This window comes from Juglans regia, chromosome 14 (assembly GCF_001411555.2).
Source record: "Juglans regia cultivar Chandler chromosome 14, Walnut 2.0, whole genome shotgun sequence".
In the NCBI taxonomy this organism is placed as follows: domain Eukaryota; kingdom Viridiplantae; phylum Streptophyta; class Magnoliopsida; order Fagales; family Juglandaceae; genus Juglans; species Juglans regia.
This window is the reverse complement of record NC_049914.1, coordinates 25623174-25648502: the sequence shown is the minus strand read 5'-3', so window position 1 is coordinate 25648502 and position 25329 is coordinate 25623174. Positions and strand designations below refer to the sequence as shown.

Genomic DNA, 25329 nt, shown 5'->3' with positions numbered 1-25329 from the left:
TGGGTTCTCTAGTTGGGGTTCTTGAATTAAAAATATTATGTATTTTAATTTTACCCGGTGAGTAGCACCGCTCATATGGGCCTCTGTTGTCTGGGCTCGGGTCGATCCCTCTCACAGTCCCAATGTTTCTAACCGCCAACTCCCAATAAAGTCATACGAACGGGGAATAACCATGCAAAGTTTGGTATAGCCTCTTGCAGAAGAAAATGGAGACTCCACTCCACCATTCTAGCTCATAAAAGATCATTTTTCTTAAACGTTTCTTGGACCACCCGAGCAAACCATCTCTTTCTTCTTCGGTAGAGATCCCAAATCTTTCTCCCACGGCCTTTTAAATAGCTTTCATGTCGATGGAGTGCCCACCGACCAACTCTCATTCTCTATCTCACCGAATCAAAGCCCCGACTGTTCCCGCTATTTCGCTTTCTATTTTTGAGGTTACTGAATTTAACTTCTTGTGTACAAGAAAAAACCCGCTATGGATTCCCAGCTCTTGGTGGCCCTTGCACTCTCACTTGTTGGTGGACTGAGTAATTCTGTAGGTTAGTGAAGCCTCCAGAGTTTCAAATTCAAATCTTTTATCCCATTGAAGGAACATTTCTCGGATTTAATTCTATGGTTTGTTGGTTTACTTCATTTGATTATTCAATTGTGCTCTTGGGTACGGTTAACTACGGAATTTGCTTTCTTTGTTTTACTCTTTTCTGGGATTTAAAATTGTATACATGTACTATATTGAAGGAATTGGTTGATGGGTTGTTTTAAATTGGCTTGTAAATTCTGAAATTTGAATTTTAGGCTCATTTACTTTATTACTTATCTGTGATTAATGCTCTTCTTTGCGACCAAGACCTTGCTGAGTGGAGTTTAGTAGTTGGATGCTTATCCAAGTCCATATGTTTTGGCGGGAAATTATGTCTTCCTATGATTTGTTAGAATTTTATTTGATATTATCTCCAATTGATTTTCATAAACATCAAACCACTTTGATTTGATTTTCATAATGATTAAGATATTTATTTTATTTTATCTCCATATAATTTTCATATAAATAGGACCAATGCTTTATATTCAATCACAATTCAGAATAACAAAGATGTAGCCTTCAAAGTTTCTTCCCCTCCTCTTTATTTCAATTTCTTTTTTATTTTCTATCATGGTATTAGAACCCTTGGTTAATGCCAAACTCAATACAATGGATATTTATTTTAAAGTTCTTTTGTTAGCTTTACCTCTCACAAAATCTTGATCGCAGTTTAACTATGTTTCATCTCAAATTCACGCATTTGGAGTATCTTTATTAGTTATGAGCCTTTTTTTTATTTTTTGGGTTTTGGTCTATTGTGAGTATTGTTTGAAGTCTCAGATCAATTTTTGACTTTTTTTTTTTTATAAATTTTGGTCCTATAGTTGACCAAGGCCATATGTAGTCCATTGTCAGCTCAATCTTTCAACCTATTGTTAGCCCTTTGTTGACTTTGGCACATTATCAACCTATTCTTGGCCATAGATCCAGATTTGATGTTCCAACTGTCAGCCACTTCATCACTAACGCCACTTTTATCATTTCATTGGCAATCAATCAACAAATATGAAGGCTACACTTAAATTTCAAACTCAAGATTTCAAAGTTTTCAACCTTGAGTTTGATATTGAATAATTCTATTTGAAGTCCTTTACACCACATAGCATCCACGTGACATAATTTGATTTGGAAGATAAATTTTAAAATTTAAAACTTACAAATCAAATTATGACATGTGAATGAGGTGTGGTGTAGACGCCTTAGAATAGAATTTCTCTTTGATATTATCTTTATTTTATTTTCATAATGATTAAGATATTTACCTTATTTCATTTCCATGTAATTTCCCTATAAATTGAGACTAATGCTTTGCACTCAAACACACTTGAGAATAAGAAAGATGAAGCCTTCAAAGTCCCTCTCCCTCATTCTCCTTCTTCTCTCTTCTTTGTTTCAATTTCTTTTATATTTATATTTCTTGATTTGATATTATCTCCAACCTGATTTGCTAATGCATTGTGGGATAATACATGATTTCAATTTATAGTCTTACCTTTCATAATCGACATGCCCTTCTGCTCAAGGGCATCTTAGTGTTGTAGAATAAGGTGTTCTAATGCAAACATTTGTTTAGTCTTTCGTTATGCATTCTACATAAAGGTTTCCTGGATTTCATAAACGCATTTTGAGAAGTTTTCACACTCATGGTCTGTGTGTATATCGGAGTCATACAAGTTTTAGTAGTAATATAGGTTTCTTCCTTGACTTATCCAACTCTAGCAAGCTCAAACATCATACATCATTCCTGCTCATGTTAGAAGCATCTTTATTCAAAACTTTCTGATTTACAGCGGATCTGGTCCTTTTTTCTGGTTACTTCATGGCCTTGGTGATGGATATAAGTAGTTACACATTTGCTTTTGTTTCCTAGTCTAATTTTAAGTTCTGGAATGTTGAACAGGAGCACTGTTTGTGATTGTTAATCAGGCTCCCAATTTGAAGGTGCTTGGGCTTTTACAGGTAATTATAAGTAATGAGCCTCTTCATTTCTTAATCCTAAACTCTGGATAGCTTGCCTGGGCCATTTGATATCCCTCATTAGTCATTTCCTTAATTACTGTCATTTCGTCTTCTAGATAAAGTTTATATATATAGATATTTTCCAGATTATCATAGAATTGTGGAACAATTATCTTTGGTTTGATCACAGATTGACTTTCCCAATGGGAGATAGATATTTTGTGTAGTACGATTATCTCTTCCTTGCAGGGATTTGCTGCAGGTCTGATGCTGAGCATATCATTCCTGGATTTGGCTCACAATGCTATGAATTCTATTGGCTTCTTGAAAGGCAATCTTTGGGTAAACTATATAATCCAATGAACTTTCATATGAATCAAGTTTGATTACATGGTTTATTCATTTCCATTATTTTAATTAAATTCTAAGCTTTTGGCAAGGCAGTTTTTTGCAGGTGTCATATTCTTTGCTGTTATTGCCAAATTTATCCCAGAGCCGACACCTGCTTCTGTTTCAGATGGGAAAACTAAAAAGGTACGAATGATTTAGTTTTCTACTTTGTATTTCTTTTATCAATGTACTATATGATGGAATATTTCTATCATGGATCAATAAATTAAAATCGTTGAAATTTGTTCACCTGAGCATAGAAATCTGGAGATGAAGGTGGCAAGGACATTGAGAAAAAGCATCGCCGCCAACTCTTATACAGTGGGGTTGTTACAGCTATAGGTAACCTCATTGACATGGTTAAGTTGCTCATGGATTACAGTGAATCATTCCAAAATTGATTGTATATGTTTGGTTAAATTGGAAATTGTAGTCAATTGATTTATTCCCTCTTTAAGCGATATGGCTATGAATAAAGACATAGGACGCATAGGTTTAAAGGCTTGAATTTATGGTGCTCAATCTTTCAAAAGTATTATTATTATTATTTTTTTTTTGGGTGTTCTGATAATGGAAATTTTCTATTTTTTGGAAATTTTATTTTATTTCTTTGAGAAATAAGGTATGGCATGTTTTTTGGGCTAATATGCCAAATCCCATTGTAATATCCTTAAGATTATTTTTTATTATTTTTAAGAATTAGAAGGTACACACCAGCCTGGAATGAGACCTGAGCCATATTGTGGCTGGGTGGTATTCCATGACTAGACCATTAACTTGGATGATGCATCGAGTGCCACTTTCTGTTATGGATAATAATACCACACCCACAAACATTGATAACGAGATAGACAATGAAATAACTGCAGAAACACAAGAATCAAGCACACACACGACATACAGAATTTAACGTGGTTCGGCAACGTGCCTACGTCTACAGAGCTGCAAGGAATTCTATTCTAGAGGAGATTACAATCACACAGTGAGTTACAAGAGCTTCCCTCTACTCACAATTTCAACTCTCTCACAAGAATCCTCTACACGCTAGGGGTGGGCAGCGGGGGTCCGTACCCCCTTACTGCACCCCCGTCCACCCCGCATCATGCTAGTAGCACCCCTACTACACGTCATTTCTGTTCCTCTCTCTGTTCAATCTCGTACATATTGAACATAAATGTTACATATTTATAGGAAACAACGTCAAAAACCCTAATCTGGCAAAACGTGGTTATTTGCTCGAGCAGAGTGTCGAGTGCGCCACAAGCAAACAGTTTGTCCAACATTGACTCGAGCCAACCATCGAGCACACCTTGAGAGGGCACTAGGGTGGTTGTGATTTGCTCGAGTCCACTGTCGTGCGCACCTCAAACAAACAATCTGTCTGAGCTTTGCTCGAGCAATAGTTGAGCGAATAATCTGCCTGGCGCTTCTCAGCTCACAAAGCCAGGCTCCATAACCCAACACTTTGTGTGTTGTGTTTAAATGATATTTACCATAATGTGCACATATAGGGTAGCAAATGTTCTTTATAGAGATGTTATCCAATAAAATTATCAGCATTTATAATTTTCTGAGCAAAGTATCCCAAGGTATGTTGGTCATTACAAATTTAAATATAGCGCTCTTGAATAAATGATTTTGTGAATTTATATTATCGTATTTGGAAGTTTTAAGAATTCGTGACTTGGATGCTTGGCAGACTAAGTACTTAGTCTGAGTAGCTACTCCAATAAACTAGTAGACAGATCTGGCTGCCAAAACTAATCCTGATGATGAATAAACATTTATGACTTGGATACTTTGCAGACCAAGAAACTCATAATTCAAGGCACTGAGAAATTGCAAACTTCAATCTTTATGATTTACTCCATATTTCTATTTAAACGAAATGCTTGTTTTGGTCGTGTATAACGAGAAATTTGTGTCCTACAAGTTGCAGGCATAAGCTTGCACAATTTTCCTGAAGGAATGGCAGTGTTCCTTGGGTCAATGAAGGTATTGCCAGCAATTTCTTTTAAACTATTGTGGGAGTGTTGAGATAAATTTTATGAGTTCATTATGAATGTACTTCTTTGACTCAAATCAGAAATTCCATGTAAATTATTTTTGCGAAAGAATGTTCTTTCACTTATCATTGTGCTTATGCATTTCATGTTGAAGTATATGAATCCGATTTTCCCTCTATGCTATTGCACATGCACAGCAGCAGAGGTGCGGAGGCTGGGGAGACTTATGTATTCATCCTTTTTGTTAACATGTTGAAGGCAAAATAATTAAGTCAATTACAAATGGATTAACTTATTGTACAGCAGCTGTTTAGGAAGTATTGTGTTGTGTTTTATTCTGCATGACCAAGCAGGCAGGTGGTTGATTTAAGAACTACCATCAAGTTGGTTGCTGTATTTTTTTTTTTGACATCCTTGCTTTACATTTTTAGACATTGTGGCCTTTCTTTGAGCCAATAAGCCTCGAACTAAAAAATGAAACTAATCAAATCTTCTGTGATCTTTCCATTTGTTCCTGATTTTCAATCTTTTGATAGTTCAGACTAGTTGAATTTGGGCAACTATAGAGACTATGCTCATTTGTGGTTCGAAAATAGTTTGAATTGATTGGATGCATATATAACCTGATCTGCGAGTATGCTAAGAGTTTGAATGTGTGCTCCCAAATTTCGTTGAATTAATACTGCATAGTTTCACAGAATCTACTTTTTATGAACATGGCCATGCTTCTTTGGTAGGGTCTTCGTGTTGGTGTCAACTTGGCCTTGGCCATTGCTCTACACAACATTCCAGAGGTGTGTATTCTCTGTTTCTTTAGCTTATTTATATTGCATAAAGTGATATTATTTCTTTCGGATGCTTGCACTTGCCATGAATAACAGGAATTTCTAACTTCGAACTGCTCACAAATTCTGGATTGTTATATTGATAACTTAAGGGATCGGTCCTTTACTTCCCACCAGATGAATAAGAGCTGATTGAGCCTATATTCTGGTTTCATAAGCAGCCAATTTGGCATGCAATTCTCTTAGAATAGCTTTATTCACATACCTTTTCATGCATGTACTAGAATTAACTTTCTGCAGTAAGATGTCAAGTATTACTTGCAAAGGGTTACCTCAAAAAATCTAAAATGCGTTTGGCTTCTTTCATCGATGTAGTAAGTTTATTTTAGTGGAGAAGAAAGGTTTACTGTTTGGGTCCATGGGTGAGATACAGTGCTTATAGCTAGGCTTCAGAAATTAGGTTGTAACTTGAAATAGGGTATGTATTTTTAGGCTAAAATTGGGCTTCTGTATATTAGGGGTTCTGGAGAACTTTTGCAAGGAAATGTTGTGAACATCGACATGATTATTAAAATTGGTGAAACTAATTAATCAGACTATGTAAACTAATCAAAGAAACTCCATGAGATAAGGTTTAGTGAAAAGAAGAAGAAGCTTTTTCATGAGGTTGTCCATCGGCTAAAAGTTTCCTTTAACATTACTGAGTAGAGCAAGGCAAAATAGAGATCCTTCTGTAATCTTTTAGGGGCCTGCAACATCAAAAAGTCTAAGCGCATGCATATATGGCTTTGGCATTTATTTTTGGATAGGAAAAATAGGGCTTATATAAAAAGTTCAGTGATTCTATTCTGTTTAAGAGAAATATTTTTCCGATACCCATATGAGGTACTGAAACAATTTTTAACTTATATCTAGATACACAAAACTAGATTTTGGAAGAATATTATAATATGAACAACTTTAAAAAGAGCCAAACGAAGTTAAGAATGTGGTGATCCTGTACATCGATCTAATTGTCTATCTCAGTTGCTTATATTTGATGTGTTTGATTGTACCAGTTTTTTTCTAAAGGTTCTTCATTACTGTCTAGGAAACATTCTTCTGGACTGTAGGTGTAAACTGTTCTCAATCATTCTTAAATTCCCTCTATTTGAGTATCTCGATGAAACTTCAATTATGTTATGGACTATAATTGTAATTTGATTGGTCCATGAAAGGGCTGTTTTTAGATTGTTTACTTCCTAAAAACCTCTATCAGAAAGCATTTATGATTGGTGTGGTCTGTTAGTGCTCTCGGTTATGATATTGAATTAGAATGGTAATTAGATTGGTCAATGAAAAGTAGTATCATGGTACTGAGCTTAGTAGAGTTATTGGAATGTCACTTGCAAGGTTCAATCCCCCGGCCAATGTTGTCATATCTTCCCCCCATCTCTGGCAATTCAAAACTTCATTGTGTGATCAAGATTTCGGAAATCACAAAATTAACAACTTGCTTCAATTTTTTAGCTCTGACTGATAGCGTCTCAGGCAGCTAACAGTAGTAATAATTTACAATAACAATAGTAACTATTTGATAACACATGATATTAAGCTAAAATCAATAAAATTGATTAGCATTTTCCCTTGGTTTTGGAAACCGAACCTGTATTCTCATCAAATAATTACCATTTATGTCCGATACATTTCATTTTGCCCTTTTTTGGCTTTACAGGGTGTTGCTGTTGCACTTCCTATTTATTTTGCAACACAGAGGTGAGAATCTTTGAAGGCACCTATAGTTCAGCTTTTTGAAACTATTTATAACTTGTCAGGAATGCCATATATTTTCTTTTTTCTTTTTGAATATTTATTTTTTTGCCTATGTTGCAATGCATAAACTAAATCATGGTTGGTCATCCCATATGCAAATATTTATACTTTATCAGAAATATGAAAAGTGTTTAAAAGAGTGGCACTGAGGGTAACAGCAGTTGGATAGTGTTAGAGGTGGAGATCATTGCATAGCTGGAACTGGAAGCATGGTGTGAAAATTGGTTTCATGTGGTTAAAGAATTATTAGTTGTCAAGAGGTGATCACATAGTCGGCTGTTATTATAAAGTCTGGTTGTGAAGTGTAGGCTGTTGGTGGTGTTGGAGGAGATTATCTCTATGGTTGTGAACCTTTTAGTAGTGACTTCATTGGAATGTCAGTATTTGCAGTATTGTTTGTGGTACCAATGGTTGCGTGTGCTAGCACTTTGGAGGGAAAGTATGTCCTTCACAAGTGGTAAGCCTTCAAGGGCAGAACTTGCTGCTGTTTATATTCTCTCTCCATTAAGAAAGAAAAAGTGCCTCTGAAATTTGTAACCCCTTCTGAACACAAGTTCATTGTTTTTCGCTTTTCAAAGTAAAATAAAAACTTCTGAGATGCCACCTAAAGCATGCTAATAAATCCAGGGCTTCAATATGGCTCCATGCAACGGGATCTTTTTGGTTGTAGAAATCGGATTTGTAGTATGTGATGAGAATTTTCTCTTGATCACACCATGGACATTACAGTTTCTAGATTTAACAATGTCCCAATTTTTCTTTTAAATTCTTTTGGTGCGTATTGAAGAATAATTTATGAAGCTATAGTAAAGTAATAGAAATTGCCTTTGTGGTCAAATCATAAAATGGTTGTTTCTTCTACAACTCGCAGCAAATGGCAAGCATTCAAATTGGCTACACTTTCTGGTTTTGCTGAGCCCCTGGGTGTTATAGTTGTAGGTATGTCAACTGCTTTCTATTGTATAAAAGCCAAAGAAGGCATTTCTTTATGCTTCTGAAAGAATTGAAAACAGAAATTTGAGTGAAAGCCTTATTTTAACTAATAGATGTGATGTTTGCGAGGTTTAAACCTCGGTGTTGAGCCAGATACAGTGTGCGTTGCTCATTTGCAAAATTGTTTAATACATTTTTTTTATTTGTTTATTTGACCTTGAAAACTAAACTTTAGGATGTTTTATTTGTAGCCTATCTATTCCCAAGCAGCTTGAGTCCTGAAATTCTTGAAGGCTTGCTTGGATCAGGTTAGCAATATGATCATTTCCTCGTCATCCCAGCTGATAAAAAACATATAGTTGATACTCTTAATGATTATTTGTTTCTTTGTTTTCAGTTGGAGGTGTGATGGCTTTTCTAACCCTGCATGAAATGCTGCCACTGGCGTTTGATTATGCGGGGCAGAAGCAAGCTGTCAAGGCTGTGTTTTTTGGAATGGCTTTCATGTCTGCGAGGTAGTTGTTAGAATATTAATTATATTATTAAATACACATTTTCTTCATCAGCTCAAATTTTTATTTCAACATTAATAGAATTAATGGAGTAGAAATTCCATTTCAGAAGACAATTGGAAGCCTTTCTTCATGAATCAAATGAAAATAGCTAAAGTATTTTGTTTTACTAGAAAATGAAGAGAGAGAGACAGAGAGAGAGAGAATTCTAGTGGCAGCTCTAGAATAGGAAATTTTGCTCACTGAAGTGAAATCATGCCACTAATAAGAAATTAGACCTATCCTGTATACTACGTGTGTAACATGAAAATGGTGATTCCACATCTAATGTGCTCTATTTGATTGGAGGTGAGTGACTACCACTAGCATAAAGTTCATATACATGTCTGTTAGGATGTACTTTGTGATGGAAATTAGTAGTTGTACTTACCTGTTAAGTGGAAAAAGTATCATCAACAGTGGGAAAATGTCTCGGCTGTCTTGTCCGGATGGCACTTGGTGATTATCATTGGCATAATCCTACCCCATCACCAAAATAAGAACGGGATAAAAAAGAATAGAGAAAAATAAATTACCAACATACTACCTTGAATTGTCTTGGGAATGTTCTACCGTTAGCTTTTGCTCTGGGGTTTTCTTCCACGGGACTAAAGAAAAACACAGCTCTTTATATGTTGTTTGTGTGCAATTCTCTTTAAGTTAGCTCTTGCCATCTGCCATTCTAGAAGTGGTGGCATAACTATGAAATCAAACATTAAGGAGCATCGATTAGTTTTCATCTAGCTCCTTTGCCCTTGTTTTATCTATCTTATACATATCTCTCTGCATCTTTGCAGCCTATATTTTCTTGAAATGAGCTTACCCGAGGAGATGAGCCTGTAGTCATGGATCAGCCAATTGTTATTCCCAGTGCTGTACATTCCTGAACTGTCATGATGGGTTTTCAAATAGTGCCTGCTTTTGTCAACTGGCATTGAAGACTTGTACTAAAGGTTGGCTTACTTTCATCTTCGCCAGCAGGTAGAGAGAAGGTAGCCCTGTCCATGTACTGATCCATCATTAATATAGCAGACATGTACTTCACTGTTATTGCATTATTGGATTGGGGAAAAAAATGAAGATTCTATGAAAATTCTTTTCTTTTCATATCTTCTGTCATCATCCATCGTTCATGCTTGTGTGCATGTGTACACAATCTCAGATCATTTGTAGGCTTATTTTGGTGCCTTACTTTCTCGTTTCCCCTGGATTGAAGAATAAATTATTTGTCACCCAAAGTATTCCCCAGTGGACAATTTGGTTGGCACATAAAAACAAATAAATAAGCTCAATTTGGAGGTAGAGGTAAGCCTGTAGCTTTCATTCTTGGTGATTTTATTAAGAACAGGCCAGCATTGCCATGAGTTTATTTGCCATCATGACAGTGACTTCTATTGCCTGTTGTTCTAAAAGGGATTGCAGGTTTAGGCAACTGATAGGACTCATGGATTTCATTGTGAATCCCACAATATCTTAAATCAGTAATTTGTGTAATGGAAAATAATATATACTGCATCCTCTTCCCATTGCATGCATAGACGTGGCATTATCCATCAATCATTAAAATCTATTCTTGTTTTCTAAAACACTAATTGATGGATAACGTTACATCCACACAATGCGATAAGAATTGCAGGATTCCCAATGAAAAATCCAACTATCAGACATCCAAACATGCATGCTAAAAAACTAGCAAGATCAATCGGTCTCCGGGACCACAATGGAAGAAAACACTGTTCTTTAGATGTGCTAGCTAGAGCAAGTACATTCATTTGCATATTCCCCAGTCTATTTTCTAATTACCCACCCCCTTAGCAATTTCACACTTCAAGGGGCTCCAGATTGTTCTTTATGCCAACTAGCAAGGACGGATTGAGACAGGTAAACCAAAAAGGAAAGTGGGGAAAACCAAAAGTGAAAAGAAAGAAAATTACTACAGCATGGATTATAACTTTTTGAGCCATTTTCTGGGTTTCAGAGAAATGCGTCTATAAATTTATAGTTTGGTGGATTGTCAATTATATGAACGTTTCTACCTCATTAATAGTGTCTTCCTGATTTCCATCAATTGAAGTATTTATAATTTCAGGGCAATACAAAATCTCCGAGCAAAGTAATAGGAGCTGGGACAAAAATCTCATCAAAGAGATTCATGGGTTTAAAGCTGTCTAGTCCCATCCTTCATATAGAAAAAGTGAGATTTTGATTGGATTCTTAAAAGTTGAATGAGAGAGAATGGGATATTGATGAGGGGAGAGGAAAAAAAGAAAAAAGACACCTACATCCAAAGCAGAAAAAAAAAATAACAGAGAGGAAAAAGTGATTCAACAACTAAAGGAGTGAAAAAAAAAAGAGGAAAAAATAAAAAAATAAAGCCAAGTTTTCTCCTTTCTCTTTTTAATTTTTTTCCCAAATGCTTTATTGGGAGAGGGACAACGTCTAATTCCCTCAAAAAAAAAAAAAACCCTAATCATATGGAGTCATGGACTTATCGAGTTCACAACTTAGGTGGTTAATTTGGAATTGCTCCTTAATATTGTCCAAAACTTTATTTAAAAATGCATGGCCTTTCAGAGTAAAATAATGCTACTTTGTCATCTTATTTTGTCTCTTCATTTTAACCGCTCATGTATTTAATTTTTTTTACTTACTGATTAAAGAAGTGAATATTAGTATATTAATATTTTTTTATTTCTTAAAATTATTTAAAGATGTTAAAAAATAAAAAGTATGAGTTTTGCCTAGGCGGCACACCCGACGGTCACTGTTGGACAGCAGCCTAGCATTACTCTTCAGAGTTTTATTTGATTAATTCAGATAAGAAATGTAAGTGTATAAAAAATTACAAAAAAATGATTGTACAAATTATCGTGGTTTGATGTCGTAATTATTTTATATTTTTTACATTCTAACATGCATTAAGTCAAGTAGCTTTGTAATAATCTATGTGGACAATTGGAGTAATTTTAATTCCAAAATAGATTGGGAGAAAATCCAAGGCCGATTCAAGCTATCTAATTTTACAGTGTATATATGGTATGAGTTAATCTTAACACCGGTAGAATTATTTTCCCCCATCAATAGTCCTCCAATAGGTGAATTCCACGTAGACAACTCACCAACACTACCATATGCCCCAACCCCATGGTATTACGCACGATTTCCCTCTCTCCATTCTCTCCCCACGGACTCAAGCCCAAAATCGATTCAATTATCTACCACAGAACCGTCTCCGCCACGACGACCACCGTCTCCGCCACGACGATCGCCCTGACTCCGTCGTCGCACGAGGAACTCGAGTCCCCTCTCCATTCTCTGCCACGACGACCGCCCCTCTCTTTGTCATTGCACGAGGAACTCAAGCCCCCTATCTCTGTCGTCGCACGAGGAACACAACCTTTCTCCATTCTCTCCCACGGAACCTAGACCATGGCCCTCTCCATTTTAGGATTTTTTTCGTGTACGACCATTGGCCATATTCTTCAGGTTTTAATGATCATTGATTTTGGCTCGTATTTTGTTTTCTAGCCCGTGACTTGTATTTTGGAAATCATAAGTTAATTTTGTTTTTTTCCTGTTGGAGTTCGAATCGGTTTGTGTTGGCTTCAGTTTTGTTTGGTTGCTAGGAAATGTTGGAAGCAATAAGGGCACCACTGAAATGTGCGTGATTTTGATTTTTCTGTTCTTTTCTTCCTGAGTTTTCTTGGCAACCAAGCAGAGATGGGTTTCACTGTGATTGTGGGTTGATTTTTGGGAGAGGAGATGGAGATGATCGACGGAGATGGGGGAGATGGACGACAGAGATGGGCGACAGCGGGGATGATGGGCGACGGAGATGCTTGGCGCAGTGGCAGGAGAAGACGAAAGGACTAAAAACATGGAACGTGAGGGATGAATAATCTGGTATGATGCACTCTATTGACTTAATGTGAAATAAATAATATGTCAAAAATTTAATTGGAGACTGTTAATAGGTCAATAACAGACCGGCCGCTCCAAAGTAGTTCCCATATGGTATATATATATATACATGAACTAGTTGTCTAAAAAGAGAGTTTACTCTTTTTTCTTTGTTTTTTTTTTTAATTTCTTCCCATGAGCCAAGACAGTACTAGTACGTACTCGTGTACTGTTCTTGCAAGGATCATTAAAGTATGGTCTTAAAGAAATAAATAATACTATATACAGTCGTAGAGTACGCAAGCGACATACAATCACTTTGAAAAAGAGTAAGGTCCACTATTAAAAAATTATTATTATTTTATATGAATCCCGTATTTATTCATCTTTTTCAAAGTAATTACATGATGCTTCCATACTTACGACTGCAACTATCATTTAAGAAATAGATGGATAAAAGTTTTAATACGCATTTTTTATAAGTTGAACTATATATATATATATCATCACATGATTATTTGTGGATTTATTAATATTTATGTTATGATGATCTAATTTAAATTGTTTCTTCACTTTTGATTTTATCATAATTATGATTTGATGTGGTGCATGTATTTCAAATTACTTCGTGAGCCAACAAATAAAATAAAATGTCAGTTATAGTACTACTACTTATACACTAGTGAAAACCAACATGGCAAACTAAGCAAAGCACATGATAGCAACAATAAACATCGCAGAGACAGCATTAACATGAGCACTCTCATTAGATTATGTAAATGTAAATAAAGTGAAAAGTTTGGCTTATAGAGCATAAAAATTTGTTGTATTGAATATGTAAATGCATGTAAACAAAAATGGCTTTTAGTTACAGTAAAATAAGTCGTTGGGTCATATTTAGTATTTACTGTAGCTAAACCAAAAGCATTAAAAAATCATTTCTTCCCATATAAACACACTCTCTCTCTCTCTTCGCACTTTGATTGCCTGGGAAACAAAATAATTAGTGTAAAATTATTTTTGAGTTTTCAGAAATTACGTACGTTGTTTTAGGGAATACTTTTCTAAAACCAATTTTTTAAAACCACAACAATGTTCACCTCTATCTTCTTTTTCTCCAATTTCCTTTCAAAAGGCTACCTAAGCTCCCTCATGCATCTTTTACTTATTAATTAGGATTTTTACCGTTTATATCTAAAAATTATATGTTAATTATAATTAAGATTTTTACAATTTGTCTCTATCTTATTTTGTTAGGATTTTTAACGTTTGTCTCTACCAATCATATGTTAATTATAATTTGATTATTAATTAACATATAATTGGTAGAATTGTAAAATATTAAAAAAAAAATAGAAAAATATTATTAAATTAATAATATTTTATTATTATTTTGACTAATAAATAAATAATCCAATGTGGGAATAGGTTTTGAATGAAATAGCCAAATGCAAAATCATGGAATATTATACAAATTATAATTTTACATTTACATAATGCAATGAGGATATTGCTCATCAAAACCTACAAACAAACAGATCGACAGGCAACAAGATCTAGCACATTTAATTGGGCACTAATACAGACTACTGTAAATTAAGAGACGTGTATATATATAGCAGCAGTGGTACCCCCACATACAAATACTAATCGAAATTAATACAATGTTAAATTATCACAAAACACCCACGCATGCATGATTTTTGAAACTAAATATTGCATGGCCTTGTGGGAATATATATACTGATCTCCCAAGCATGCACAGTACGCATGTTTTGTAGATATGGAAAGCCCCTCATGATCATGAGGAAAATCACAGTACGTTATATATCATTTTGTCTTTGAGCGATCCAAATATTAGAACTTTAAGGTGCATTTTGATATTAAGAATTTCTCATATCATCTGTGAATATTAGTGAAATAATTTATAAATAATATTGAATAATCTGTAATTAATAGTGAGTTGTTTGTGAATAATAGTGAAGTAATTTGAGATCATGATATGAACTTTCCAATACAACTAAGTGAGTGTACATGTTGTTCCTGAGAAATTACTCACAAACAAGGCTCTCCAAGAGGGTGGGTTGATACACTAGCATATATACTCAGAATCCTAACCGTTGGATTAATGTGCTTTCAGAGAAGGTATTCACTATTAAATGGTCCTAGCTAGTTGGGTCAATAATCATCCCATAGCAGAAAACAGCAATATTATTTCTCAAGAAATAAAAGTCATGAAAGTTTCAAATATTAAGCTGGATTAGGATATAATATATAATACAGATTTAATATCTTAAAGTTATATATTGTTTGAACTTTAGGATTAAAATAGGAAAGATATAATATACAGTGAATCTTATCATATTTATTAAATATTTAATATTCTCCGATAAGATTTACTTAGATAATTATAAATATGAGATATATCGTTTATTTTCATAAATGAGATAAGTTGAGTTGAGATAAAAGTTGAAAATTGAATAAAATATTATTAGAATATATTTTTTAATATTATTTTTATTTTGAGATTTAAAAAGATTGAATTGTTTATTTTATTTTATATAAAAATTTAAAAAAATTATAATAATTAAATAAAATAAAATAAAAAAAAATAAAAAAAAATTTCCAAAACAAACAATTACTGTATTTTTCTCTCTTTTATTTTCAACCTCAAAGTTTGAGCTCGAATTTCAAAAGATCTATATTCTAATCTTTTATTTTCAACCTCAATGCTTGGAAGAGAGATATTAGGGGAGACATTACTGGTCATTAGGGCTGCGTGACAGAACACTGGGCAAGAAAGATGATCAATACAAGAAAAGAAAAGCATAATAATAAAATTAATGCTCGTTTTCATCACCAGTTTTCACTGTTCTGTTAAATCTAAACGTGTAATGAAACCCCAATAACTGTCAAAAGACTGCCACACTTACCTCATCACCGAGTGGAAGACACACAGAGAGAGAAAGAGACCGAAGGGCCGGATCAGACATCAAATGTAGAGCCCTACTTCTGTTGGTTGGGTTCATCTGTGACACAGTACGGAAGCTACAGTACATGCTCTGGTTGTGTCATGGTTTGAAATGACATTTCAAGGAACCCTTTGACTGTTCTCTGTAAACTCTATATCTCTCTCTCAACTCACATAACTGCCATAGAGATCCATTATTCTATCCCTTCCAACCTTTGTAGTACGAAAATAATACAAAATATGGGGCTTGTTTACTCTGCCTCTTTCTCTCTCTCTCCTGGAGCTAATCATTTGATTTAATTTTTTTAATAATTGAACCTGATCAATATATATAATAGAAATAAGAGTAATGCTACATACAGTCGTAGAATGTGCAAATACCGTGCAGTCGCTTTGAAAAAGAATGAGGTCCACTATTAAAAAATTAATTTCTTTTCAGGTGGGTCCCTTATTTATTCACTTTTTTCAAAACGACTGCACGGCGACTGCACGCTCACGACTGCAAGTATCATTTCTCTAGAAATAAATATAGATAGAAGTTATTATTAAGAGTATCTATTTTATATATATGATATGATATTATCTAGATTACATATCTCTTTAAGTAAATGTTGGGAACAATCAACTAAAAGCAGCTAAGTATAAAATATACACTGCTATAATAACTTCTCTCTAACATTACTCATATAGTATATGTTCTGTCCATCAAAATTCATGAACATAGCTACAATTAATGTTTCCACCACTAAATTAAAGGGAAAATGTATCATCAAATGCACTCGAAATTAAAGCTGATACAATTACGTACATCATGTTGGAAAGCCAGTAATAGTTCTCCTAGCCACGAAAATTGGCTCCTAAAGATAACAAGAAATGGCAATCTTAGAAGGAGGTTCGCAGCCGGTAATAGAAGCCATAAACAATAGAGAAACCTCTACTCAAGGGCACATTGAACCCATCATTGAAGTCATGCACATCTCTATCCAGCTTCATAGGCTTTAGAATTTTGTCAAAATTCATCGATCTACTAATCAATGTGCACACTTTATGGTGCAATAGATATCAACCAACCTTATTATTTATTATATACCTTTCTTGATAGTGGAAAACATCCATCCCAAACTTGTAGTAATTTATTTATAATATATGCAAGCTTGCTTAGGAAAAAGAAAAAAAAAAAGCCAGTACTACTGCAAGCATGGCGATAACTGCATAATTAATTATAATAAGGACCAGATATGATATATACAATAATATTAAACGTAATATGCTTGATCAGCATCCGGTACCTCCTATTTATAACTGGTGTAGACTTTACAAGAGGAATAATCGAAGGACAAAACTTTAAGATTAATGTTGATAGGGCCGGGGTTATAAACTGCAGCCTCGCTCGCATTAATTACCATGATCCCCCTCTAAAAGTAGAAAATATTGGCTCCTTTTGATATTGTTATATACTGTTCTTATTGTACGTGTGAAAGAAAGGTTCCTTAAAAGAATTTAACTGATCATCAACTAAACCCAAGTACTTCATACTTCAAATTTTCAACCTTTTATATATATATGGATCAGGACCACATTAGTAATTACAGTAAATTTATCAAATGTAATGTGTTAAATTATAATTAGTTGTTTATAAGCTTATGAGAGAGGTGGTGATTAAAATAGTATAAGAGCAGACATCCTAAGTTTCGACATATCTGACTCCATACTTTATATATCTCGTACTTTAATCAAGTATGAACCATGACTGTACAAGTAGTTAATTATGTTTATATTATAACTTAATAAGGCAACACAATATACATACATAGATACATACATACATATATACGTATATATATATATATATATGGAACAGCTGCTAAATTCGAATATTTGATGAGTTTAAGCCAGCATTACTATTCATTCATTTTCTTGGGGGGTAAGCTAGCTATTAACCTAAACTTGAATTTGGAAGAGAGAGAGAGAGAGAGTCAAAATGCTTGTACGATCTTGGCCTAGCTAACATTTATAAGGAGTCTGCAACACCAAGCAAGCAAATTCTAGGAATATAAGTAAACTTAATGAAAAAGAAAATGAGTGATAATGAGAGATGGAATAAAGGAAAAAGACGGCTCCCGGAATAATGCAGACATATAATATGTTCTGGTGTTAAGCATCAGAGCCTAGAAATATCAAAAACCAATTGAGCTTGATATCCATTAATTTGATTCCATCTGTCTCACTGGGAGGATTCATTATTATCTAGCTCAAATTCTGAGGCTGCTTCATCTTCCTCTTCGAAACAGTCAATTCCATAAGCTGCATGGCCATGTCCAAATGCCTTGATATGATCTTTGAGAGATCTTTTGTGTTTGAAATCAGATCCACAAGTGCAATACCAAAGTTTCCCACAATTCTTTTCATGGGTTCTCCAATCACCTCTTACAGCAAAGGCCTTGCCACATTTTCTACACATGAAAGGCTTGATCCCATGCTTTCTCTTGTAATGGGTTTGGAGCGTCCTGAAGTCTTTTAGTGGCTTTGATCTTGGGTGGTCAATGTTGTTCCTGCACCCTGGTGCACAGCAATAGCAAGGAAGCCTAAGCATAGCTGTTGGTTGTGTGCCCCTTAGAGACTCCGGGCCTTTTCTGTATTGAGATCCATGCCCCCACATATGCATCTACATACATAAGCAGCAACGTCAGTCAATTAGGTGAGAGAAGAAAAATGTCTTAGGGTTATATATTGATAATATGTCACTCGCGTCTGGAATAGTGAAGGGGTAGATGGAGATCATAGTTTCCTTGTTTAATTAGGTTGTAAAATCATTTTGCTTATAAAATCATCAGAATTTAAAAATAAAAAATAAAAGAGTGAAACTATCCCACTGAATCAAATAGGATCGAGATTCCAGTGTTTTTCCCCCGAGTCAAATCAGGACTTATACTAAAGATAGGGAATATTCTGTTTCAATAGCATTCATGGGTCAAAGGGTTTGACAGTTGTTTTTTTTATCTGAATGCGTGCCGAATTTGGATGGTTTCTGTTTCATATTCTCATATTAAGAACCCGTTTTACATAGTACTTTCGAACAGGTATCTTACTTTTCAAATTGTCTGCAATAAAAGATCAAAACGAACAAAAATGGCGCATGATTAGAGAAAGAAATGCTAGCTTTTATTTCTTTACAGATGAAGCAATCCTATGTTTGGGGTTTCCATGTACTAATTTTGCTCTTCAGATTGTGTATTCTGATTGAGATTTTGTTCTTGGACTTTGCTGAGGTCATGATCATCTGAGCCCCGGAAGAACTGGGATATATATCTTCGGTTTTTTACGCCTGCCTACGTGTAATGCGCAAACTTCTAAGTGCAAAAGGCATAAGGTTGTGTAGTGCAATCACATAAAGAGGGACTGATCTTATTCTCGGTTGGACCAGGCCAGGTTGATTAAAACCATACATAATCATACAAAAAGATGAAAGGAGAGTGAGATGGACGAAACTGTAGATCGAAGAGGAGGAGAAAAAAATATGAACCTTCAAATTAGCCAGGTGTTTGTACACGCACGTGTGTGGCATGTGTGTGTACGTATAGACATATATCAAGCAGCAGTAAGGGAATATAAAGCAGCAATAAAGGGAAGGAAACCCTAAGGACCCATTTACTCCATCAGTCCGCTCAAAATAAAAGTAAAAGGTTGAAATCAAAGAAGTGTCCAAGCAAAGACAGGAATGGGTTTTGCATGTGTTTGTTTTTTTCCTCTTTAATCCTTCCGGGTAAGATGGGTTTTCTCTTTTACTTGAGATCAAATAAAAAGGGAAATGGACTCATTTTCCTTTTAGGTTCTCTTTTTTGAACGATGAGGATTCAGATAATTAAAGTTACAAACCTGCATGTTGTTGTATCTGTTAAACGTCTTGAAGCAAAGGGGGCATGAGAACTGTGTTGGACCGATCAGAATGTGAGCAGGGGTAGGAATCCAATACTGTCCCTTGTTGAGCCTGTTTGAGGGATACCCAGAAGCAAGAGTGACTTCATCTTTATCAGAGATCTCTGTGGAGGAGAACCTTGTGATCAAATCACCAGAAGTAGGACTTGGAAGCCCTAAATGAAGAGCCAATGCGACAGTGTCTTCATGATCCTGAGCAGATGTACTAGAGAGCAAGCTTTCTTTTTTCTCCTTGATATTCTTGTCCACTTCCATGGCTCTGCAGGAAGATTCTTGTTCTTCATATCTAGTGGGGCTTAAACTGAGGAGGGGAAGAGCTTCTTTGAGAGGAGGGGAAGGAGGAGAGGATCCAGGGTTAGTGAAAGAGGTCGTGTTGATGCTGTTTGAGAAATAATCATATGAATAATAAAGAGATGGATTGGAAGATGCGGAGGATGAGAAGTGTTGGAGAGAATTGAGGTTGAACCATCCGTTGAAGTAATTGGAAGAGGGATCGGTCATGATGAGAGGTGTGATCAGCAGAGAAGAGTTCAGGTAGATGGGTTAGAGAGAGAGAGAGAGAGATCAGATAGACAGGTGACGAAAAGTTTTTAAGGTAGAGATGAAACAAAATAACCAAATCAAAAGAACTGTTTGTAAGGGTAACGGGTTGGAAAAAAAACAAGAAGAAGACGAAAAATTACAAAATCAAGTTTGATAAAGTGAACCGAATTGAGTATAAAGGAGGGACAAGAAATCACTTGTGAGGTCTATATGACTAAACAATGGAAGTTTGGATTAGAAAATTATTTTATCTTGTCTTATCTTATTATTATAAATTTTTTAAATTTTTACATAAAATATAATAAACAATTCAATTTTTTAAATTTCAATTCAATTTTTTTAAATTTTTAAATAATAATAATATTAAAAAAATAACATTAAAATAATATATTTTTTATTTAGAAAGATCTCATTTTATCTCTTAATTCAGATTAGCCTATGTATATCTCTTAATTCAGATTAGCCTATGTATAAAGAAAGGAGAGAGAGAATCGTGGAAAGTACTGTAACCGGGGAAGGGGAGAGAATAATATATATCAGATCTTGGGACTTGAAAGAACAAGCTATTTTTATGGGACACTGTGAAAATAACGGAATTTTTTTTTTTTTCTTTTTGAAAAAGAAAGTTACCTCGACCACCCAAGGATTAATGGAGTTCAATTCAAAGAATGAGCAAAAAGGCCAAAGACAAAGTTGTAAGTTGGATTGGAGGTTGTCCCCCAAAATCGTATTAGTAATCCCATTGGCATGCGAGAGAGAGAGAGAGAGAGAGCATTTTTACTTCGTATAAGACTAGTTAACCGTACGTACAAGCTAGGCAGCATTCCTTTGTAGTTTAACTTTTCCCCTAGTGATTTTGATCACCTCGTTCGGAAACAACTAGTTCCAATCCAACCCAGCATTTGCTTTGGTGGGCGCGCCCTGGTCGGCTTAGCTATCTCCTTACCAGCAGAGATACTGTTCCAACCTGACCCCACACTGTTCTGAGCTCTAAAACTGTTTCATGTTTTCATATCTCTCTCTCGTGTCTTGGCTGAATGCTTCAAGTCTCCAAGGGCCGCCCATCTGGCTAGCTTTAATTAACTCGTTTCTTCTGCATGTTTAAGGTCCAAAAGGCCTCATGTCTCTACTCTAGGTTACATATTTATAATCAGATTGTGATTAAGGAGAAAATATATAAATATATTACCATGCACATTAATCCTTAGCTTAATTTACTTAATGGAACTATATTATATATATTTATAATCTATCTTTCACGGGAAATTCTTAATGATATTGGGCGCTTGTCTACCTTGGAATTAAAAACTAAAAAAAAAAACAAATATAAAACAAAAACAGAGAAGAAAGTTTCGTGATTAATGTTATAACTGCTTTCCAGTAAATGGGTCTTTTGAGGATATGATCATCTGATGATCGATCTTTGACAACAAGAAGCAGTAAGTTTGATGGATTCTATTGCTGACAGTTTAAAATGCTTTGCAGGCTTTAGAGCCAAAGGCAGACTAGCAGACATGCATGCATGCATGAATGTGAGGTGAACTAATCATCCTGATCAGTGTGTATGTATGCATGTATGTATGTATATATGTTTATATGATCCCTGCCGGGCTATATACAGCTGTTTTCTTCTTTGCAGCACTTGGAGCTATCACAGAAGCATATGGCCGGATGGTGTGAGATCAATGTTACAGAAGCCAGGCTACATAAAATGTTAATATATATATATATATATATATAATAGAAACCAGCTTGCTGCAATTACTGATCACCAGCATGCATGGCTGCCCACGTTACTCCCTTTATTAGTACCTAATGCTAGCTAAAACCAAAGGTCTTTTTCCTGCTCGATCTGTATATGCTATAAATATATATATATATATATATATATATATTTATATATATGTAGTATGTAATAGTTGGAGGGAGAATCGGTTAATTTAATTGTAACTTAATTGGTATAATATTCTCTCTTTGCAGTAAGAAATTATGAAGGACAATGTACGTTGTTGCATGGTTCTAATCCACCAAGAGTACGTCTTCTCTTTGTAAAAATAAAAAAAGTGTTCTACAAATTAAAATATTTGATTAATTAATATGCTGAAAATTAATTATTATGAGAGAAATGTATAATATATGTCTTGTACAAATATTTTACAATAAAATTATAATGCCATATATGCGCATATTTATATATATATATATATATATATATATACCGCAACGAAAAAAATGGATGGATGCAATATGAATTCATAGTTTGGCATATAATGGGATGGGAACATTAATTTTAATTGGAGGATTTGCTTATATAGTTTCAGAAATTATTAGCATGCAGGTAATTAAAAACAATTAATTAATGTACGTACCATTAAATTAGGCTTTACTAGCTAGTGATGATCATGATCAGCTAGCAGATCTAGTAAAAGAAAAAAGAAAAAGAAGATAGAAGATCAAATGCTTTTAATAAAGTGATTGATCAGATCATGAATCACCTGCAACGTACAGTAGATATATAGATACATTCAATGAAATTTATTTATATATATAATATGTGTGTGTGTGTCAAACAAGTCAGCACATGAAAGACGGGACAATCTAATTTTTCTTATTTTGAATAACAGTACCCTAGCTAGCTAGCTAGCTCCCTGATCTCTTCCTGAATATATATTACCGAGCGCAGCTCATTTAGTTCTAAGATGCTTGGATTGATCTGTTTATGATCGAGCATGAATGAAATATTGGATTTGATTTAGATCCAATTGGAACTCGATTCATTATTAGAGAAGGAATTAACACGTAGTACTTTATAATATATATATATATATGTATATAAATGATATTTAGCATCCCATTTGAAAATCATTTTTGGCAAATTAATTAAATGACTTCGGCCATTTGGTTTGCCACCAAAACACATCAAATTAATTAACCCCATCCATCTCACAATTGGGCTCGCGGTAAAAACGTCTATGTGTTGTAGTCATGTGATCCACATCGATCTCATACTTTACAATTGATTATTAGGACTTGAACAAATATAATTATAGGTTGTACAAGCGTCATGTGTTTTTTAAAAGAAAAAAAATTTATTTTTAAAAATTTAATTTTTTTGTATAAATTTTATATTTATTCATTTTTTAAAAAATATTTACAACGTTTATATATTATATAATTATAAGTATCATTTGTCATGTAAAATATTGATGGCAAAATCGATTATCAATGTTACCATGCATCTTCCTATAATATATATATTGATGATATTTAAACTATCAAGTACTACAATACTAGAGAAAAGATCAGGATCGATGTAATTATTGAAAAAAGAGGATTGTTAGATGATGTAATTATTGAAACGGTGAATGTTTTATTAATTATTTTGTATAATTAATCGAGTTTATTCGAATTAATTTCTATCACCTAAAACTCAAACATATATTTATTCATTTTATATTTACTCATTTTATTAATTTTTTTTTAATATAATATAAAATTACTAACGTGGCTAACATGTCAGCAATTTCGCAATGGGTACCTAAAGACGGTACTTGTAGCATAATTGTGTATATATATATATATATATATATATATATATATATATATATATATATGCATGGGCAGTGATATGGGTGTGGCTACTCTGTTACTCCACTTTTATCGTTGGGTGTATAGTTTAATTTTTTTTTAATATATTTAAATATTTTTAAAAAATAAAAATATATATATCAATATATTTAAAATCACTTCTTCAAATATTAAATAAATAAAAAAAAGAGTTCAAGCGGTCATTTTAAGCTTTCCTATATATATATAATTCTCCCTGTACTTAATCTTCTACGTACCCACAAAAATAATTTTTATATAATAAACAAAAAAAACAAAAGAAATAAAAGGGGCAGGTAATTTTTATATAATTATGATCATGTGTAGACGTACATGCAGTAACCTAAAAGTCTACGTGTAAGATTAATATAATATTAATTAGGCTCAGGCTTCGATCCTAGCAGCTTCCTTCTTTTTTTTCTTTTTTTTTTTTTTTTTAATTTTTTGATACCCTAAAGATCAGCACGATCGAGTGTGTACATGATCTTAATTGGGAGATCTTGGAGCCCCCCTGTCCACGTGTGTGTGTATATATATATATATATATATAATATGCTTTGTTCTGAAATATCGAAACATCTACCTCTATTCCCGTCAACTACCGGCATGTATTACCATTAATGCTTTGGGATTGCGTGCAGATAAGCCTACCTTTATCATATGGGTTTGATGATCGCTACTTTGTCGATGGTAACATTTTAGTGCATGGGATAAAAGGATCGAAACATATATAGCATTTGCATGCCACTCCCGTCCAGTAAATACTAAACAACACGACCAACCAAAAGAATAAAATAACGAAGCATGCAGCAAAGTTATTACCAATTATATATCATATTATATATATATATATATATATATATGTGTTAGACTATTCCACTTCATCAATATTAATGCATCCAATGAAAGATCAGGTCATGACCTGTAGTTCCTTTTCATGCTTTGTCATTTAAGTAATTAACGCGTAAAATTATATAAAAATGTATCATATCAATAAATGTGATTAAAGATAATAAGATTTAAAGCGCGCTCATAAGTCATAATTACGTATCTTGTCTATATTTTTATGTAAAATGGTTTATTTTTGGGCTTTAACTCTAAGAAATTAAGGGTACGTTTGGGTAGTGAGAATACTTGAGAAGTGTTAAGAATATTTATGAATAGTTATGAGTAGAGATTGGAGTGAGTTTGTGAGTCCCATTGAGAATATTTTGAGTTGTTTGGATGTGTGAAGTATGTTGAGTTGTTGACTTTTGGATAGGTAATTGAAAAATGTGTGGGTCCTATAAATATTATAGTGATTTTATTTTATTTTTATATATAATAATGATAAATATTATAATGATTTTAT

General features: G+C 34.0%; 2 protein-coding genes across 2 annotated transcripts; one reads left to right on the top strand and one right to left on the bottom strand.

Moving 5' to 3' along the window:
- The first annotated feature begins 185 nt into the window (after positions 1-185).
- Positions 186-10124, top strand: LOC108998701 (zinc transporter ZTP29-like). Its single transcript, XM_018975353.2, has 12 exons — positions 186-542; positions 2487-2545; positions 2795-2887; positions 2990-3079; positions 3196-3277; positions 4875-4930; positions 5679-5735; positions 7441-7481; positions 8410-8477; positions 8723-8779; positions 8869-8986; positions 9820-10124. Exons 1-12 carry the CDS (start codon positions 479-481, stop codon positions 9863-9865), a joined length of 831 nt encoding a protein of 276 aa, XP_018830898.1. The 5' UTR covers positions 186-478; the 3' UTR covers positions 9866-10124.
- Positions 10125-17933: 7809 nt separating this feature from the next.
- On the bottom strand, positions 17934-20404 carry LOC108998700 (zinc finger protein WIP2-like). Its single transcript, XM_018975352.2, has 2 exons — positions 19770-20404; positions 17934-18558 (listed from the first exon to the last, which is right to left on the bottom strand). Exons 1-2 carry the CDS (start codon positions 20328-20330, stop codon positions 18118-18120), a joined length of 1002 nt encoding a protein of 333 aa, XP_018830897.1. The 5' UTR covers positions 20331-20404; the 3' UTR covers positions 17934-18117.
- Positions 20405-25329: the final 4925 nt, after the last annotated feature.

What these genes read in the sequence shown, in the direction of transcription:
- LOC108998701 (XM_018975353.2), top strand. Translation starts at nt 479, where the DNA reads ATGGATTCCCAGCTCTTGGTGGCCCTTGCACTCTCACTTGTTGGTGGA. An exon ending in TGGACTGAGTAATTCTGTAG is followed by an intron (nt 543 to 2,486) that starts GTTAGTGAAGCC and finishes AATGTTGAACAG; the next exon opens with GAGCACTGTTTGTGATTGTT. An exon ending in ATGGCTTTCATGTCTGCGAG is followed by an intron (nt 8,987 to 9,819) that starts GTAGTTGTTAGA and finishes GCATCTTTGCAG; the next exon opens with CCTATATTTTCTTGAAATGA.
- LOC108998700 (XM_018975352.2), bottom strand. Translation starts at nt 20,330, where the DNA reads ATGACCGATCCCTCTTCCAATTACTTCAACGGATGGTTCAACCTCAAT. An exon ending in ACAGATACAACAACATGCAG is followed by an intron (nt 18,559 to 19,769) that starts GTTTGTAACTTT and finishes TTATGTATGTAG; the next exon opens with ATGCATATGTGGGGGCATGG.